At 54.7% G+C, this 20,000-nt stretch overlaps 1 protein-coding gene across 10 annotated transcripts in view; it reads left to right on the top strand.

Annotated features, from left to right (window-relative positions):
* nfixa (nuclear factor I/Xa) overlaps window positions 1–20,000 on the top strand; it is a 113,357-nt gene that overhangs the window by 78,119 nt on the left and 15,238 nt on the right. For 7 of the 10 annotated variants that reach the window (XM_084686101.1, XM_084686096.1, XM_084686100.1 and 4 more), the window contains 7 exons: window positions 12,193–12,255; window positions 12,731–12,805; window positions 13,036–13,156; window positions 13,976–14,011; window positions 14,533–14,660; window positions 15,352–15,426; window positions 19,908–20,000. The exon at window positions 19,908–20,000 is cut by the window's right edge and continues 36 nt beyond it. In XM_084686101.1, the coding sequence (XP_084542227.1) occupies window positions 12,193–12,255; window positions 12,731–12,805; window positions 13,036–13,156; window positions 13,976–14,011; window positions 14,533–14,660; window positions 15,352–15,426; window positions 19,908–20,000 (591 nt within the window). The remainder of the gene's footprint in view (window positions 1–12,192; window positions 12,256–12,730; window positions 12,806–13,035; window positions 13,157–13,975; window positions 14,012–14,532; window positions 14,661–15,351; window positions 15,427–19,907) is intronic. The other 3 variants (XM_084686102.1, XM_084686095.1, XM_084686099.1) reach the window with 2 other exon arrangements.

The raw sequence follows: 20,000 nt of genomic DNA, 5'->3' as shown, positions 1-20,000 counted from the left end.
CTGCCCTCAGTGGCCCAGGTTCCAGGTCAGTCTCTGTGCAGTGGAGAATGAGAGGGAGATAGAGAGCTAGAGAGGGAAGGAGGGACAAGACAGGGAGGAAGAGAGGAGAGAGACAGGAGAGAGAGAGGCAGGGAGACACAGGGAGAGACGCAGGGAGACAGAGGGAGAGACGCAGGGAGACACAGGGAGAGAGGCAGGAGAAAGAGGGAGAGAGGCAGGAGAAAGAGGGAGAGAGGCAGGAGAAAGAGGGAGAGAGGCAGGAGAAAGAGGGAGAGAGGAGAGAGGGAGTTAGGCCAGATGGTGGTCAGAGTCTGACTCTTATCTAGTTCCTTATTGGTTTATCTGTTTGTTTGTGTCCACAGGCCGTGTTTGTTTGGTTGCCGTGCTGTCGGCGAGGGGACAGGGAGGGTGGGGTGGGATGATGGAGGGGTGAGCATGGGAGCGGGGGGGGGGGGGTGGGGGGGGATTGAGCCTCTGTTTGTTTGTGTATTTGTTTTTTTCTTCTCTCTGACTGATTGACTTCGGCTTCGGTTGCATTCCTCCCATTTATTTTCTCTTTTGTTTCTTCTTGCTAATCACCAATACGATCCTCTGCCCTGGACTTTCATCACTGATCATTGTGTGTGTGTGCGTGCGTGTGTGTGTGTGCGTTGCAGTATATGTGTGCGTGTGGAGTTCAGTCAATGTGCATAGGTGTGTAGCCTACAGTCCTCGGAATGCGGAGGCTTGTAGGCCTGTCGTAGCATCTGTTCAGTTGTGCTCGGGCTGACAAAAGGTTAGGCTTGTGAAATAATACCCACTGTTGTAATAGGATAGACTGGAACATTGACGTCTACATCACTTAGGGTTAACTCTCTCTCTCTCTCCCTCTCTCTCTCTCTCTCTCTCTCTCAATATCTCTCTCTCTCTCTCCCAATATCTCTCAATATCTCTCAATCCCTCACTCACACTCTCTCCTTTTCTCTTTTAGAGATCCTCTTTCTCCCTCCCACTCTCTTCCATTCTTTCTCTCCCTCTGTCTCTCTCTGTGGGGGAGAGTGTTTGTTTTGGGGATTTATCTATGATTGCTGGGGGGGGGGGGTGATCTGTGCAGTCACAGGGAGGGGGGAGGGGGGACTATGTTTTCTAAGTATCCCAAACCCACCAGCTGTCAGTAGGGCCACAGAGCCAGACTGCTTAGCCAGGCTCGGCCCGGTCCAACTTCGACCCCGACCCCATCCTCACCCCGCCTCCGCCACCCACTCCCCCCCCCCCCTCTCCATTTCCAAGGGCGACCTCCGGCCACCCCTGACTGGCGTTTCGCGCCAGGCTCCGACTCCCTCACATGACCTCACCCCTCTCACCCAGAGTGCTCCGCTGTCTGCCCCCCCCTGACTGCACAATGGACAAAAGGGCAGAGTGTGTGTGTGTGTGTGTGTGTGTGTGAACTGTGATTGCACTGTGTCCTTGTGAGCCCCCTTCTCATTTCTTCATAGGGTCGGCCATTTCAGTGTGTGTGTGTGTGTGTGTGTGTGTGTGTGTGTTACGTTGTCCTGATAAGACGGCAGTGGAACTCCTCCTGGCACCCAAGGGCACAAGTTCACAGTCTGTCTGTCTGTGCCAACCTCTCCCTCCCTCCTTCCCTTCCTCCATCTTTCCTCCCCCTTTCCTTTCTTCCTGTCTTCCTCCCTCCAGCCTCCCTCCCTCCGGCCTCCCTTTCTCCCTCAAGCCTCCCTCCCTCCAGCCTCCCTCCCTCCAGCCTCCCTCCAGCCTCCCTCCCTCCTCCATCCTGTCTTTTCCTTCTGCCTCTCTCCTCCTCCCTCCCTCCCTCCCTCCCTCCCTCCCTCCCTCCCTCCCTCCCTCCCTCCCTCCCTCCCTCCCTCCCTCCCTCCCTCCCTCCCTCCCTCCCTCCCTCCCTCCCTCCCTCCCTCCCTCCCTCCTTCCTCTCTTTCGTCCTCCCACAGACTCTCTCCCCTGCCCTTAATCCACAGTCTGCGTAGCAACACACCAACTCTCACAACACACACCACACACACACACACACACACACACACACACTAAAACACTCACACAGGGAAGGAAGAGCACCGTCCGCCCAAGTCAGCTGCATCCAACTTTCCCCTCATTGGCTTAGGCCTTCTGCCTCCAGTGCTCTGGTTTCTGATTGGCTCACACAGGCTCACGCCCCCCTCCACCACTTCCTGTCTGATCTGGCTGGCTGGCACAGTTCACCTCCGACTCAGAGGTGAAAGTTGACCAATGCTGGCAGGGCTGCTTCTTCCGTTCTGTGGGTGTGTGTGTGTGTGTTTAGGATGCAGAGAGTGTGTGTGTGTGTGTGTTTGGGATGTAGAGTGTGTGTGTGTGTGTTTGGGATGTACAGAGTGTGTGCGTGTGTGTGTTTGGGATGTAGAGAGTGTGTGTTTGTGTCTACTTGACAGTGAACCCTTTGATCATGCACTCCTGCAGTTCCTCTCTGTTTCTCTTTGAATGAACGTATAGACCCGCTGTCCCCTCCCTCCCTCCTTCTTACTGGCCCTCCCTCACTAGTCTTCACTTCCATAGGAGGTTTTCTTCCCCCACCCCTCCCCTTTCTTAGTTTTCCATCACCCCCCTATCCTAGCTGTGCTGCTTCTCTTTGGCAGTGCCAGTTGCCCTACACCTCCCTCCCTCCCCCCCTTGTCTATCCCTCCCTCCCTCCCCCCTCGTCTATCCCTCCCTCCCTCCCCCTCCTCTATCCCTCCCTCCCTCCCCCCCTCCTCTATCCCTCCCTCCCTCCCCCCTCCTCTATCCCTCCCTCCCTCCCCCTCCTCTATCCCTCCCTCCCTCCCCCCCTCCTCTATCCCTCCCTCCCTCCCCCCTCCTCTATCCCTCCCTCCCTCCCCCTCCTCTATCCCTCCCTCCCTCCCCCCTCCTCTATCCCTCCCTCCCTCCCCCCCTCCTCTATCCCTCCCTCCCTCCCCCCCTCCTCTATCCCTCCCTCCCTCCCCCCCCTCCTCTATCCCTCCCTCCCTCCCCCCTCCTCTATCCCTCCCTCCCTCCCCCCTCCTCTATCCCTCCCTCCCTCCCCCCCTCCTCTATCCCTCCCTCCCTCCCCCCCTCCTCTATCCCTCCCTCCCTCCCCCCCTCCTCTATCCCTCCCTCCCTCCCCCCCTCCTCTATCCCTCCCTCCCTCCCCCCCTCCTCTATCCCTCCCTCCCTCCCCCCTCCTCTATCCCTCCCTCCCTCCCCCCTCCTCTATCCCTCCCTCCCTCCCCCCTCCTCTATCCCTCCCTCCCTCCCCCCTCCTCTATCCCTCCCTCCCTCCCCCCCTCCTCTATCCCTCCCTCCCTCCCCCCCTCCTCTATCCCTCCCTCCCTCCCCCCCTCCTCTATCCCTCCCTCCCTCCCCCCTCCTCTATCCCTCCCTCCCTCCCCCCCTCCTCTATCCCTCCCTCCCTCCCCCCCTCCTCTATCCCTCCCTCCCTCCCCCCTCCTCTATCCCTCCCTCCCTCCCCCCTCCTCTATCCCTCCCTCCCTCCCCCCCTCCTCTATCCCTCCCTCCCTCCCCCCCTCCTCTATCCCTCCCTCCCTCCCCCCCTCCTCTATCCCTCCCTCCCTCCCCCCCTCCTCTATCCCTCCCTCCCTCCCCCCCTCCTCTATCCCTCCCTCCCTCCTCTTGGCACATCCAGTTGGGGTCAAGGTCCAGTCACGTGGATAGTGGCGCACCACTTCCTACTGTGCCATACTGTGTGTGTGTGTGTGCGCGTGTGTGTAGTCTAGAACAGTGTATATTCCAATAAAATAGTGTTAATCCGAACCATTATCTCATTATCAGCCACGCTTGATACAATCATTTCATTCTCGAATGTAAAAAAATATTTGCGGTAGGGTGGAATTACGATTTAGCATTCGATTAAGCTGACAATTGAATGCAAGTTGAAACGTTCCTTGCAGTCGAAACTTTCCAAATAAAAAGTTTTCCAGCTCGCAGAAATACATGTACAGTATTCGGGACCGATTTCTTTCGTGTGTAGTTATCACTGTGCTTACAGAAATATTGAATGTTCTCAATTGCTGAGTGAATTAGGCTATTCCTCAAGAGAACAGGATTTGGCAGGAAGAATGTTTGTTATCTGAGTTATCTATAATGGTGCTTTGGAGAGAGTTGGCAACCATGTACTGCATGTACCCATACGTGTGTGTGATGACTGATGTCCATGTGTGCGTGCGACGTGCGTGCGACACGTGCGTGCATGTGTGTGTAAGGTCGTGCATGTGTGTGTAAGGTCGTGCATGTGTGTGTAAGGTTGTGCATGTGTGTGTAAGGTCGTGCATGTGTGTGTAAGGTCGTGCATGTGTGTGTAAGGTGGTGCATGTGTGTGTAAGGTCGTGCGTGTGTGTGTAAGGTTGTGCATGTGTGTGTAAGGTCGTGCATGTGTGTGCAAGGTCGTGCATGTGTGTGTAAGGTCGTGCATGTGTGTGTAAGGTCGTGCATGTGTGTGCAAGGTCGTGCATGTGTGTGTAAGGTCGTGCATGTGTGTGTAAGGTGGTGCATGTGTGTGTAAGGTCGTGCATGTGCGAGTGGGTTGGCGCCCATGGCCGTGTGTGTGTGCGTGCGGGTGATTTGGATTCTGAAGGAGGATGTTTTCCTTCTCTTATCATCACGTCCTTGGCCAAACACGTGTGTGTGTGTGTGTGTGTGTGTGTGTGCATAGGACCTCACCAGACTTGGTGCACACAGAAGACACATAGGACTAAAGATGGCTAAAGACAGTGAAATATATAGATGGACGGACAAACTAGACAGACAGACAGACAGACAGAGAGGGAAAGGCACACAGACAAGAAGGTGAGGATATTAAACAACAGACAACCATAAATAGGGCGTCGGACAGACAGATGTACAGAGGACAGAGAGAGAGAGAGACCGAGACAGACAAGCAGAGGTTTACCTTAAAGCACCCCTCTGGCCAAGCAGGAAGTGTGTGTAACAGACGCAGCACAAAGGCTCAGTGTGTATCTGGGCCAACAGGAAGTGGGAATGTGGAACATAAATCAAGTCTCACCCTGGCCTTCCTTCAGCTCCTTTCTCTACTGTACTCGCCCCCTCCTTCTCGGATTCCCTCTCTCTCTCGTTCCTTCTATCTCCTCCTCTCTCCCTCTCTCCTTCTCTCTCTCTCTGTCTCTCTCTCTCTCTCTCTCTCCCAAGGTTAGAAAGTGAAGGACTCTTTTTTAAAGAGAAGGGCCGACTTCTCACACGTCGTATCTTCTTCTATTGATATTTCTCTCTCTCTCTTTGACACCTTGTTCAGTTCTCTCCTCAACGCTTCTCTAGCCTTTTTCTCTCCTTCGCTAGCGTGCTCCTCTGCTCTCACACCCCAAGAGTTTAGCCTGCGTGCGCGTGTCTACGGATATTTGCATATGTGTGTGAGAGAGAGACAGAGAGACAGAGAGAGAGAGAGAGAGAGAGAGAGAGAGAGAGAGAGAGAGAGAGAGAGAGAGAGAGAGTTGAGTCTCCTGGCTTGGAGCCTAGCCCTTCCTTATTTGCATCTCCCCCTGTTCCCGCCACTCGTGTGCCAGGAAAACGCCCCCCGGTGGCCACACGCCGCAATCACGCCTGCCTAATCCCTGCCTCTATCTGTCTGGGGTAGCAGAACCCCCCCCTCGCCCCCTCCCTCCCTCCTCCCCCTGCCACCATACCCTCCGCACCTCCCCCCCCTTCCCTTTCCCCCTCTTTCCCTTTCCGTCCTTTGTGAGAGGTGTGTTTATTTGGGCTAGCCAGGGGTCGCGTTAGGACTCTCATTCATACACACACACACACACTCACGCACACACTCCAGCGCTTTTGTGACCCCCCCACCCCCCCCCCCCTCTGACTGACTCCTTGAGCTAAGCAGAGATGAAGGCTGACAGGGTAATCATGTGGGTGTCGACACCGCTTACGGGCCAGTTGATATCAGTATCAGCTCTGCGGGGGACCGTTCACACTTTGCTGGGCAGGGCCACGGGCCGTGGTGGGGGCGCCTTTTAGGGCACACACACGCGCGCGCGCGCTGGGACCGGAAGAGGATGGAGCTATTTGGACGACACATTCAAAGACGCAGAGCGACGAGCATACAATCCGGTCTTTTGACGCCCATACGCACACATGTAGACAGTATAAACTAAACAGCACGCGCGCGCGTACACTGCAGCCGAGTCCCTGTAACACACTACATGTCCGTCCATATATCCACGGCACAGCCCGATCGGCGTGCTCGAGGAAGCTGCAGACGCTTTGGCACCCCGTCCAAGAGTCCCTACTAGAAGAAGTAGCGCCCCAGCGGGTTTTGTGCACGTCAACACAAAACACGGGACACGCGTGCGTCCTTCTGTGTCCGCCGAGTCGCCTCTCCCCTCGGGGGTCCTCCAGGACCAATAACAAGCCTGTCTGCGCTCCTGCCGGCCCTGCGTCACGCGCTCACACGCGGCTCCCCCCGTATTCATCATGAACCGATGCTCTGTCCTGGGGGGGGGGGGGGGGGCTGTGACCAGCATGCATAATAATCACTAACTCAAAGGACCCCCCCACCCCTCCGAGGGCCTGCTAACATCGCAGCCGGGCCCTGTAGCCATAGGCGGCAGCTAGCTTCGGACGGCGGAGCATCTCCGACGGCGACGGCTCACGCCTGCGTCGACGGGGTCGGGGTTCAGTTGCGGAGGTGAAGGTGGCGGTGTTCCAGGGATGAGAGGATGAACGACGGGACGGGGGGAGGGAGGGAGGGAGGGAGGGAGGGAGGGAGGGAGGGAGGGAGGGAGGGAGGGAGGGAGGGAGGGAGGGAGGGAGGGAGGGAGGGAGGGAGGGAGGGAGGGAGGGAGGGAGGGAGGGAGGGAGGGAGGGGAAGATAGAGAGAGCAAGCTGGGGATGAAAGAGAGAGCGGGGGGGGGTACTGGTGTGAGGGGGAGGAGGGGGGGAGGTGGGGCTATATGGGCATGTAGCCAGCCTCCCTCCACCGCCCCTCCCCTCCTTCACTTCCCTCCTCTCCTCTGCTGGCCTGTCCTCTTCCCTCCATCTCTCGCTCTCCTCCTCCTCTCCTGGGTCCTCTCTGCGTGGCGCGGCGCTGTTGGCAGAGCGTGGGCGCAGGCGGCACACAGACGGGAGCACAGATGGGCAGCAAGCTGCGCCGGGCGGCCAGGCACACCTGCTCCCACACCCAGCCCCACCGCTACACCCCCACCCCCCCCCCCACCCCCGCTACACGGCCTGGCGGCCCGCCTGGCACCGGGGCTGGGGATGAGGCTGGGGTAGGGCTGGGGATAGGACTGAGGCTGAAGCTGGGACTGAGGCTGGGGCTGAGGACTGAGGCTGGGGCTGGGGCTGGGGCTGAGCACTGCTGCGGACCTGTTCGAACAGGCCGTCGTTTAAAGTCCCACGAGTGCACACAGCTCATGCTCGTGACACTAACTTTGATATTTAATATCTGAACATGCTTGCTTTGATACCTAATAGCCAAAGCCACCTTATCCGTTTGCTGGGGTCAACGTCATACTCATTCTTGAGGACCCCTGCTTGAGAACCCAACACGGCTGAGGCGTCCACACAAGTTTCCTGCATATCAAAAAATCTAAAAATGTGTTAACTCTGGTAAAGCATGGTCTTACAAAACCATTAATAAAATATATAAATAAGAGGGAGGGAGGGAGAGAGGGAGTGGGAGAGAGAGAGAGAGAGAGAGAGAGAGAGAGAGAGAGAGAGAGAGAGAGAGAGAAGAGAGAGAGAGAGAGAGAAAAAAAAGGAAAATAATAAAATAACGTCCAATAAAAGAGCGGAGTGAACATCTGTGTGGGATAGCTGGAGGGATTAGGAGGGTTTGGAACATTTTAAGCGCATTAAGGATAAAAAAAAAAGGTCAGAATGTTTAGCAACATACCGATAAACCTCTTAAGCGAAACCCAATTGGGAGGCTGTACCGCGTTATCCTGTGTTTTGGGGGGGGGGGGGGAGGGAGGGAGGGAAGGAGGGAGGGAGGGGGTGGAGGAGGGTGGAGGAAAGAGGAGGGTGGTTGACTTTTGTTCCAGCCAAGGAGGGGGGAATCTTTCTCTCCAGCGCGCACACAGACACGCACACAAGTTTAATGTACAGTACAGATGGCCATACTTGTGCTCTCTTGTTCTTGCACTTGGTAAGGAGTGTGCTTAGCTTTGCATGTATTAGTATAGAACATCTACAATTCATTACACACACACACACACGCATCCAAACACTTGTAAGAATCTGAACAGCCGGGGAGTCATTTGTCTGCATGTTTTACTTCCCTCCTGCATTTCACTTGTTAGCTTCTCGCCTGTGACTTTGCGCTGATGTGTGTGTGTACGCCTGTGTGTGTGTGTGTGTGTGTGTGTGTGTCACCCTCGCTGGAGCCCTGTCATGTCGTGAGAGTTTAGTGTTGCTAATCTGGCTTTGCTCTGTCACTCTGCTGTCCGTCTGCCGGTCAGGGTGACAAGCTGAGCTGTCTGACCCCTGGGACTAGCAGGTCACTGCCACGGGGTCACACACACCACAGGGTCACACACACACACCACGGGGTCACACACACACTCACCAGGGAGAGGGGAATGCACGGATGGATGGATGGATAACAAATCTGGATGGATGCATGGATGGAAGTTTCTGGATGGACTAAGGGAGAGCCACCGGACCACAGCCAAGGAAACAGACAGAGTGTGAAGGGGAGTGGAGGGAGAAACGTCAGAGGAAAGATATGAGAGAGGGGGTGGGGGGGGGGGGGGGGGGGTGGAGGGAGCGTTTCCCCGAGGGGAGGAGGTCCGAGGGGGAGGAGAGAGAGTGCAGGCACAGAGGGGAGGATGGAGAGAGTGTGAGAGAGTTGTGGGGAGGACATGGGGGGGGAGGGGAGGGTTAGACACTGTATGCGGGGTGGTGGGGGGGTCGAAGGCACTGCAGGGGGGCCTTTGCGTGGGTGTCAGCAGGGCCTTTGCTGGGAATACAGGCCCGAGACTGTGAGAGACAAGCTGTGTGTATGTGTGTGTGTGTGTGTGTGTGGAGGAGCGTTCCTTCCGGGCCCGGCTGTGGGAGAGAGCTGCAGCTCTACCAGGGACCTGCCTGGGACTGGAGGAGGGGAGGCTGCTTGGTGGGGCTGTGGGGCTAGGGAGTGGAGGGTTATGGGGGAGGTGGTTGTGGTGTTCATGATTCCTAGCCTGGTTCTACTCTGTAGCTCTCTGGAGTGTCTAAGACCAAGCTGAGGCCTGGCAGCGGCCAACCGGGGAAGACCTTGTGTGTGTGTGTGTGTGTGTGTGAGAGAGAGAGAGAGAGAGAGTGTGGGTGTGTGAGAAGGACAGCTGATGGTTTGTGGCGTTGGGCACGGTTTCAGAGGGAAGGGGGGGGGATATGTTTTGGAGGTGTGGTCGTGGAGGGCCTGCGTTGTGCGCGAGCAGCGCTTTAAGGTTCACAGTTCGCGGTTCAGAGGAAGCGCTGAAGGGGGTTTGGGTCGGAGGGTGGGTTGCTTGGTTGTTTTTTGGAGTGTGGGGGGGGGGGGGGGGCAGGGGGGGGGGGCAGAGAGCTGCAGTGCCACGATTGGGGGCTGTTGGGGGGGGGCTTTGGGGGGGCTGCTGTGGGGAGATAAGGGGGTCTAGATGTGTGGCGAGGGGGGGGCAGGGCTGGGTACTGCTGTGCCTGCAGCTGGCAGAGTGGTGATAACCAGAAACCAGCCCCCGCCCTCCCCTCTTCACCCCCCTACCACTTTGCTCTCTACCCAGAAACCCACCCCACCCCTCTGTACCTCCGCCCAGCCCAACCCCGGGCCGTGATACTCTCTACACGCCACGCACTGATTCAGAGCGGTGCCCCAGAGCTAGATGCCAGCAGGGCTAATGCTAACGCCAGCCTGTGTTCGTGGGGCTAATGCTAACGCTAAGTCCTACTCTGGCTAGCACATCTAATGTACCTGCTAACACATGATAATGCTAGCTCCTGTTTCCTCGGGCCAATTGACAGGCTATTTATATGTGTGTGTGTTTGTGTGCCAGTGTACGTGTGTGCCAGAGTGTGTATTCCTGAGTGTGTATGTGTGTGTGTGTGCGTGTACTGTCCATTGGAGAGTCTACCGCCTTATCACCTCCAGTAGGAAACCATCACGACCACCAGGGTCGCCAGTGTCGCCCTCATGTCTACAAACATGTGGGCCTGTGCGCGCGTGGGGCGGGCCTGTGGTTCGAAACCAGCCGACACTCAACAAACTTATCAGCCAGCGCTCAACACGACACGCTGGACTCTTGGTTGTTTTGTGTTGCCAGGAACTCTTTGTTTGACTGAGAATTCTGCACGCTGGGTGGAAATTCACTTAATCAGACCCATCTCTCCGTGTTTGGTCTGGACAGTGGTTTTTTTCCCGCCATGTGTTTTAGTTACAAGGATGTTTCCACGGCGTCGGGCGCTGAGTGTGTATTATAGATTCTACACGCGAAATACAACCGCGTGAAAAATCCCATGCCGGGACTTATTTTCTTAGCAGTTTTCATTGGCCCCAGTAGATGTTTACTCTCTGTGTGTATCTCTCTCTGTGTGTGTGTGTTGGTGTGTCTGTGTGTATTTGTGTCTGGGCGGGCGTGCACGAGCGCTGCCGCGAGCGCACTCTTTGGGAGCGCGTGCCGTCAGCTAGCAGGAATGCGTCGCGACCGCCAATGCTAAAATGGCTGCCAAGCGCTAAAATGGCTGCCAGAATTCCACCGAGCGAGTGAAAGAGAGAAAGAGAGAGAGCTCGCGCGGGCAGGCGGGAGGGAGGGAGGGAGGGAGGGAGGGAGGGAGGGAGGGAGGGAGGGAGGGAGGGAGGGAGGGAGGGAGGGAGGGAGGGAGGGAGGGAGGGAGGGAGGGAGGGAGGGCAAAAGAGAGGGAGAGAGATAGAGAGCCTTCGTAAGAACCACGGGAAAGACTCAGTTTTCTCTGCCTCCCTCTCTCTCTCTCTTTGTGTGTGTGTGTGTGAGTAGGCAGTGAGACAGGTCTGTTATTGTTTCTGCAGGCTAATCTGTGGCTTAGTGTGGCGAGCAGTTCTGGCAGGAGCCCGTGGGGTGCGTTATCACCTCCAGATAAACGCCTTCCTTACTTAGCCGCTAGGCCCCGCCCTGAACCGCTCTGCCCCTCTGCCCCGGTCTGATCTGGCCCGGCCCACGTCACCCCGCACACACACCCACACACACACACCCACACACACGTCATTGATAGCAAGCACTCTGGAGATAGGGCTCAAACACACACACACGCACATGTTCAGAGACACCCGAAACACCCGCATGGGATCAGACACATGCACGTTTATACACACACACATGCGCGCTTGCGCGGACAAACACACACAGTCAGACACTGTTCGTGGATTACCTGGTAGACAGACATTCCCACAGGCACTGTACGAAAATAGTTCAGCTCTCATACCAATCCTCGAGTCGATCCATCGAGTGGTGAGTGACGTCGTCTTCTCCACTGACAGGCAGCTCCTCCAGCCAATCACAGGTCAAGCCATCCAAACGTTCAACCCACTCCTCGGAAGATCATAAGGTCATCTTCATGGAGGACAGGGGAGCCTGTGAAGTGAGACTTCCCCTGTAGCCACCCCACCTCCTGGGTGCAACCGGCACTCTAGTCCCAGGCTTCTGCGGCCTAGCCATGCCAAGCCGAGGCCTCCAGCTCGTCTCTGTGAGTCACGGAAAGGTCGTTGAGTTTCCCTCACCTTTAGCACACTCCCAGCGAGGTTAGCAATTCCTGGCTGGAATGTGTGTGTGTTTTCTTTGCGTGTGTGTGTGTGAGAGGTGTTCTGTTTACGCAGACTAAATCCCTACCAGTAAGGATGTATTAAGTGGGATTATGGTGAGGGGATACGATTGCGAGGTTATACGTCAGATGAGGCAGCGATACACTGTAAATCTCGACGCCTTAAGACAGGAAGGACAGGCTGCATTCTGGGATAGGAGACATGCGCACGCACACGCACACACACTCATGACCCCTTCAACTTGCGTCTTACATTTCACCATATTGACAGTATCCCTGCCACTGGGAGGCAACCTGTCTTTCAACAGGGCCCGCGGGGAAGTTGTAACTGAAAGCACACTGTGGCGGGTTCAGTGTCGTCGTATATGGACGCTGCAAAGCTATCAATAGCCTGGCTTAACCTCTCTCTCTCTCTCTCTCTCTCTCTCTCTCTCTCTCTCTCTCTCTCTCTCTCTCTCTGTTTCTCTCTCGTAGAATCCGGACAATCAGACAGTTCCAGCCAACAAGGAGACACAGACATCAAGCCACCGCCCAATGGTATGTTCTCCTGCACACACACATACACACACACACACACACACTTAGACACACCTAAAAGCATGCAGACACACCATCATTACAGTTTCACGGATGTCTTTCAGGCTTATAAGTCTTGTCACATAGCAATTACGGGAGCAATTGCAACACCACACGCTCACACACACACACAGATGGGGCTCTCTCTAACTCTGGCCTCTGTCTCTCTCTCTATGTCTCTCTTTCTCTGTCTCTCTTTCTCTGTCTCTCTCTGTCTCTTTCTCTCTATATCTCTGTCTCTCTGTCTCTCTATGTCTCTCTCTCTGTCTCTCTGTGTCTGTCTCTCTCTCTCTGTCTCTCTCTGTCTTTCTCTCTATGTCTCTCTCTCTCTGTCTGTCTCTGTCTCTATGTCTCTCTGTCTCTCTATGTCTCTGTCTCTCTCTCTGTCTCTCTCTCTCTCTCTCTCTCTGTCTCTGTGTGTGTGTCCACTCCACAGGACACCTGAGTTTCCAGGACTGCTTTGTCACCTCAGGAGTGTGGAATGTGGCCGAGCTGGTCAGGGTGTCACAGAGTAAGTAGCATCGCCATCTCTTCCTCCTCCTCCTCCTCCTCCTCCTCCTCCTCCTCCTCCTCCTCCTCCTCCTCCTCCTCCTCCTCCTCCTCCTCCTCCTCCTCCTCCTCCTCCTCCTCCTCCTCCTCCTCCTCCTCCTCCTCCTCCTCCTCCTCCTCCTCAACCTCCAAATATGAACTTTCCACCCACTCTGTATCTCTCTCGCTTCCCCACCCCCTCCCGCCCCCCAGCTCCGGTTGCCACGGCGTCCGGCCCCAACTTCTCCCTGGCTGACCTGGAGAACCCAGGCTACTACAACATCAACCAGGTGGCCCTGGGGCGACGCTCCCTCGCCTCCCCCCCTTCTACCAGGTACGCCCGCACAGGGTTCCCCCCCCCCCCACACACAAAGGTTCCCCCTCACAAAGGTTCCTATATGTGAAATCAAAGCATCGAGACGCACATCAAGTTCATGCATGCTTAATATGACTCTCGCTTGAAGATAGAAGCACCTACTTCCTGTGCCTTCGGTGAATATCAAAAAGGTACGTGTAGACGCAAACGCGAGCCAGTCGAGTCGACGGAATGTGCGGAGCGCCAAACGGAAGCCGTTCCCGCCTGTCTAGAATCCGGGGGGAGGCTAAAGCCACTCTGTTTTCTCCCTCCCACCTCGACTGGAGTTCTGTCTCTTACCTGTCTGTCTGTCTGTCTCTTACCTGTCTATCTGTCTGTCTCTTACCTGTCTGTCTGTCTGTCTCTTATCTGTCTGTCAGTCTGTCTGTCTCTTACCTGTCTGTCTGTCTCTTACCTGTCTGTCTGTCTGTCTGTCTCTTACCTGTCTGTCTGTCAGTCTGTCTGTCTCTTACCTGTCTGTCTGTCTGTCTGTCTCTTACCTGTCTGTCTGTCTCTTACCTGTCTGTCTGTCTGTCTCTTACCTGTCTGTCTGTCTGTCTCTTACCTGTCTGTCTGTCTCTTACCTGTCTGTCTGTCTGTCGGTCTGTCTGTCTGTCAGTCTGTCTGTCTGTCTGTCTGTCTGTCTGTCTGTCTGTCTGTCTGTCAGTCTGTCAGTCTGTCTGTCTGTCTGTAGTCATTCTCTACTTTTATAGCTGTATGACGGTTCCCTCTCTCCTTTTCTCCTGTCCCTCCTTCTGTCACCTGGCCTCGCTCTCCGGTCTCTCCCTGGCGCTATAGGTCTGAGGTGGAGCTGTACGCAAACCTTCCACGGAGGTAGTTACACACACACACACACAGCAGTATTTCTCAGGTTGGCCTTGGTTCCTATTCTTTCTTGATCTCTTTACTCTCTCTCTCTCTGTGTTGTCTGTGTTTGCCCTCTTTTTGTATACGAGCTCTCTAAATATGTGGCATTGTGTGCTCAAATCCATAGAGGTGTGTTTGATTCACCTCTACACTTTTGTAGGGGCCCTAGTTAGTCTCGTTAGACGGGGGAAGCGAATTCAAACACACCCCAAGTAATTGACTGGTTCGAATGGTGTTTCAGCCCAGTCTGGCTAATGGAAGTGTCTCCTGGACTCACTTGCCCTCCCTCCCTGTATCCCTCCCTCCCTCCCTGTATCCTTCCTTCCCTCCCTCCCTCCCTCCCTCCCTCCCTCCCTCCCTCCCTCCCTCCCTCCCTCCCTCCCTCCCTCCCTCCCTCCCTCCCTCCCTCCCTCCCTCCCTCCCTCCCTCCCTCCCTCCCTCCCTCCCTGTATCCCTGTATCCCTGTATCCCTGTATCCCTCCCTCCAGTTCCACCAAGAGGAAGTCTCTAGACGACAGTGAGCTGGAGAGCCCCACCGACGACGTCTTCTACCCCGGACGCTCCCCCGCCGCCGGCTCCTCCCAGTCCAGCGGCTGGCCCAACGACATGGATGCAGGTACCTGGAAACCCCGCCCCCCTGGCCCCACCCTCCCCATGCGCGGCCCCTCCCCTGAGCAGTTATTGTGTGTCCCTGTCTCTCTTCCTCTTTCTGGCTCCTTCTTCTGCTAACCTCCTCCCCCTTGACTTCGCTGACTGGACCTGGCCCCTTAAACAGTTTACTTTTGACATTTTAGTCATGTACAAATAGTGCATATAGAATATACGGAACATACCCTAACTTCCTGTTTACCCCCCCCCCCCCAGCCCCCATTGGATAAGAGCCCTCTGCCTCCCAACCCCCATGTTTATACTATGTTCATCCTTGACCTTAAAGAAGTACTAAAATAACCATTCTAATAATGTTAAAGTCAGTAATCACTCATCAGACTTCCTCTATCATACACACTGTCGACCTCTCTCTCTTCCTCTCTCTCTCTCTGTCTATCCCTTCCTTTTTCTCTCTCCCTCTCTTTCCCCCTCCTTTTCTCTCTCCCTCTCTTTCCCCCTCCTTTTCTCTCTCCCTCTCTGTCTCTCTCTTTCTGTCTTTCTGTCTGTCTGTCTGTCTCTCCCTATCTCTCTCTCTCTCTCCCTATCTCTCTCTCTCTCTCTCTCCCTATCTCTCTCTCTCTCTCTCTCTCTCTCTCTCTCTCTCTCTCTCTCTCACCCTCCCTCCCCACATGTTAACCCTCCCCCTTCTCCACTTACAGTGCAGCACCATTTGGCCAGTGTGCAGGAGAGGAAGATAAAGCACGAGAACGATGGCGTGCAGTTCCCTTACCATGGTTAGAAACCACATTACCCTCATACCTGTACTCTTATCATGTCTGTTTTCTATCCTTGCCTATACACCCGCATTTTTGACCTCTATGAATGCTATGCTCCGTTGACGTCCTGTGTAGAGCTGTGGAGGTCAGGCTAGCCCACCACGCTAGTCCGTCGAGTGTCGTGGTTTGTGGAGGGCTCGTCATGTAGGTTGGTTGGGATTGGGGGACGGGGGCGGGACGGGGGCGGGGCGGGGGCGGGCCGTGTTGAACGTACAGTAGGTGGAGGTGGTAGGGTCAGATAGACGCCAGTCGCCACCAATCCCAGGGGAGCCAGGCTCAGTTAACCCTCAATCAACAAGTCAGGTGTATTTTTTCCCTTGTTTTCCCACTCAGGGTTGGTACTCATCTGTGCAACTTGTATGCTGACGGATGTCAACACACGCACACGTGTTCCTCTCGACACACGTGTTTGCACTCTTTACCCCCCCCCCCCCCCACCACCACCCATCACCCCACACACACACGTACACACACACACACACTGAGAGGACACGTGCTTATTGCTCTGCCCTCCTCTCCAGGAGTTGCGGTTGTGGCTATGCCTCCATCCCTCCCTGAACTCCAAACCCTCATTAAGACTCTCACCCAGACGCTGGTTCACAGGAGTACACCCCCCTCTACTGCTCCCTGCTAGGCCTTCCCTCCCTCCTTCCCTTTCTCCCTCCCTGCGCTCTAATTGAAAACGTGTGGGAGAAAGGGAGGAGAGAGAAGGAGAGGGAAGGGGAGAAAGATAAATTGATATTCAGGATGAAAGACTGAGAGAGAGAGAGAGAGAGAGAGATGGAGAGGGAGAGAGGGGGGAGGAGTAGAGCAAATCAGAAAGCAGAGCCGAACGAGAGGAGAAAGAAGGACATTTTAGGAGAGTGACAGAGAGAGAGAGAGAGAGAGAGAGAGAGAGAGAGAGAGAGAGAGAGAGAGAGAGAGAGAGAGAGAGAGAGGGTGAGAGAGAGAGAGAGACAGAGAGAGAGAGATAGAGAGAGAGGGTGAGAGAGACAGAGAGAGAGACAGAGAGAGAGAGAGAGAGAGAGAGAGAGAGACAGAGAGACAGAGAGACAGAGACAGAGACAGAGAGAGAGAGAGAGAGAGAGAGAGAGAGAGAGAGAGAGAGAGAGAGAGAGAGAGAGAGACAGGCCCAGGGCAGGGTTGTGTGGTAGCTGCCCAGACCTGCTCCTGCTCCAGTTAGCTGAGCTGTAAATGTAATTAAGAGGCTGCTCATCGAGACCCACAGAGAACGGCTGCTGCACGCCTTAGCGCACCACAGACCCCCCCCCCCCCCTCCCCCTCCTCCTCACACACACACACGCGCAGCAACACAGACCACCCCTTAATGAGCTTGGCAAACAGAGGTGTAAAATTGCATGCAAATCTGGACCCTCTACCCAATTAATTTACAAAAACCAAGGCAATAAGAAAAAAACATGACAGACCAAAGGCTTTTGTTATTATTATTGGCGGATTGTTTTTTTTTTAAGGAAATGCTTTTGTGGGGGTGAAATGGACTGCTAATTTTACACTGAGAGAAGGGGTTTGAGAGAGAAATAAAGGGAGGGAAAGAGAGAACCAGAGAGAGAGAGGAAATGAGAGATAGTGTCCTGTGTGTGTGTGTGAGTGAGTGTGTGTTTGTGTGTGTGTGTGTGTGTGTGTGTGTTGGCTCAGGGATCCCACCTGCCACAGGCTAGGCTCATCTGGGAGTTTCCAGGTGGGGGGTAGGAAAACAAGCAAGCACACACAAACAAACCAAACTATGAAAAACACACGCACACACACAAACAGACACAGACACAGGTGCACCGCAAGGTCTGTGTCTGTTCTTCAACAGCCACGCTCTGCATACAGCACAGTAGCAGGAGCACACACAACGGTACACACACACACAGATGTATGTAGGTAGACCATTTGCAAGTGCACACGCACACACACACACACACACACACATGTGGGCAGAGGAGAGAAGCTCTGGTCCCAGATGGTGTTTCCGTGTGTGTGAAGCCCAGAGAGACTGTGTGCTACTGGAGACATCTGCTCATCTGGGGGGGGGGGGGGGGGTTAGAACTAAATAACCACTATTTGATATTAGCCCCAACGAACACTGAAATGTTTAAGAGCGCTGGAGGTTTGTGGGTGCGGGGCTTTTGAGGTTTGGAGGCTGGGGGGGGGGTAGATTTCTGGACTCCTGTATTTAGTCTGGAGGAGGGGGAGGAGGGAATGATCTGATCTCCTTTTGACTACCTGGAGCCAGCATCCCAGATCTCTTTAAATGAGTATCTCTCTGTGTGTGTGTGTGTGTTAGCGTGTGTTTGTCGTCGTGAGTGTGTGTGTGTGTGTGTGTGTGTGCTAGCGTGTGTTTGTCGTCGTGAGTGTGTGTGAGTGTGTGTGTGTGTGTGTGTGTGTGAGAGGACGTGGGTTTCAGAGACGCATCTGGTGGCAGGCCTGTTAGTGTAGAGAGACAGAAGGGTCATGGGAGCGCTTGATTTGTTGCCAGCGCAGCGCTGTGGCTTGCCAGGAGGAGAGGGGCACACTGTTCTAGTGGCACACACGCACACACACACTTATATATACTGCAGCCCGGGCGCTTGGGCCGTGTTTTCCAAGTAGTCTCTCTTGACAGTTTTCATTTGGGCTTTTACAGATTTGTCACTTCCTATTTCGTCTCTACCTCGCTCTCCTCCCTCCTGCTTCTGTCTATGATTTGTCTGTGTGCTTCTCTCTCTTTATTCCCCACCCCCGCCTCTGCCCCCCCCCCCCCCCCTTCAAGTGTGTGTGCGTGTGTGTGTGTGCCAGAGTCAGTCACCATAACCACTGGTGTCAGCGGAGGGATCGGCGTTCCCTTCACGGACGCAATCTCCCTGACAGGGCGACACACACGCCCCCCCCCCTCCGGTCCCGTCCCCCCCACCCCACCCCACGTTAGTTTGAAAATACATACACGTACATATCGCCAAATCCATCTGGAGGAGACGGGAAAAGGTTTCACGCGTGCCCACTCCCACACCCACTCGACGGGGACTGAGCAGCCGCACGGGGGGGGGGGGGGGGCGCACGGGGGGGGGGGGGGGGGCACCACTCACGCCCCCGCATGGCTCCCACAGACCTTCACGCGTATCCAGCCGAGGAACAGAGAATCGGGGGGGTTTAAACGAAACGGAACGTGGCGCTTCTCCGCGGCCCGCGGGTGCGCTCTCTCCGAAATAGCCCACGGCGCCATGAGCAAACGGAATGGGAAGAGCAGAGAGCGTCGAGAGACCTTAAACACTCGTGTGTCAGGGGGGGGGGGAATAAACGGGGAGCTCTGTGGAGTGTTGTGGTTTTTAGTTCATGTGTGTGTGTGTGTGTGTCTGTGTGTGTGGAAGACCGTGTATGTGCCAGAGAGATAATTCGCACATTTAACATCTCGTGACATGTCAATTTCATACAACTCTTCAAAACAATCCAAATTTATATATAAAAAGAAAAAAAAAAAGAAAAAAAAGAAAATCCTTCACAGGACACAGACAAACCACACACTGCTACATTTTCACAGTTTCCCTCCCCAAGCCCCCCCCTCTCCTCTCTCTCTCTCCCCCCGCTCTCCCTCCCTCCCATATTTTCATGTCTCCCACGTCTTTCTCGCTTCTCCCTCTCTCCCTCTGTCTCCTCTCTGCGTCCGTCTGTTTGTCTTTCCCCCGCCAAGCAGCTGGCTGCTGCATACTGTACTGGAGGTGCTACTTCTGAATGGAGGCTTCCTCCTCGCTCAGGGCCCACGGCGTCGTCCGCTGAGGCGGCCATGACGGTCGAGAGTCTGGAAACGTCTCCCTGACACCTTTTAGAGAGAGACCCTAGAAAAAGATGCGGAAAGATGTCCTTCCTTTCATGCTTTTTCACTCGGAACTTTCCGCCGCCTTCCGTGCTCTGTGGGTCTATTTTACCTTTCTTAAGTTCTTGATGTCGTTGAATTCATCTTTGTTGAAGCTATTGAAAGGCTTGTTTTATGAGCTGGGGTAGGGAGTTGGGAGTTTCTGGAAGAGATCTTTTTCTTAGAGGCAAGGACGTTCTATATGTGTTCATGAGAGAAGTTCACAAACAGCTTTTTGAGTTGCAGCCCTCTCGTTTCTCGATGCCAGAACCACAACCTCGGTGCCCAGCATGCTTTTTGAGGGGAAATCATTTGCATTGAGTCCCTGTGATTGGCTGAATGTGAGCACCCAGACTGACTGGGCTTTGAGGGTGCACTGCCATCAACCAATCGAAAACGTTCCAAACTGAAAATGATGATTTTCAAGGCGTCTCCCTTTGGACCAATCATTTTTTTGTAAAAAAAAAAAGAAAAGTGCAGCCAATCAATAGCCTTGTTCATTAAACCCACCTCTCTCTTCTCCCTCCCCCATTTTTGTTTTTATATTTCATTTCTTTTTTTTTATCCCATTTTTTTTTTCTTTCATTTGATTTTTTTTTTCAACCAGGACTGTCCTCGCCTGGTTCTCTTAAGAAGCCGGGGAAGTTTGATTTCAACGCCCTGTCCTCCCAGACGAGGTCCCCCCGCATGGCGTTCACAC

This window comes from Hypomesus nipponensis, chromosome 21 (genome assembly GCF_054491055.1).
Source record: "Hypomesus nipponensis isolate SF chromosome 21, ASM5449105v1, whole genome shotgun sequence".
Lineage (NCBI taxonomy): Eukaryota > Metazoa > Chordata > Actinopteri > Osmeriformes > Osmeridae > Hypomesus > Hypomesus nipponensis.
This window is presented reverse-complemented; position numbering and strand designations above follow the sequence as displayed.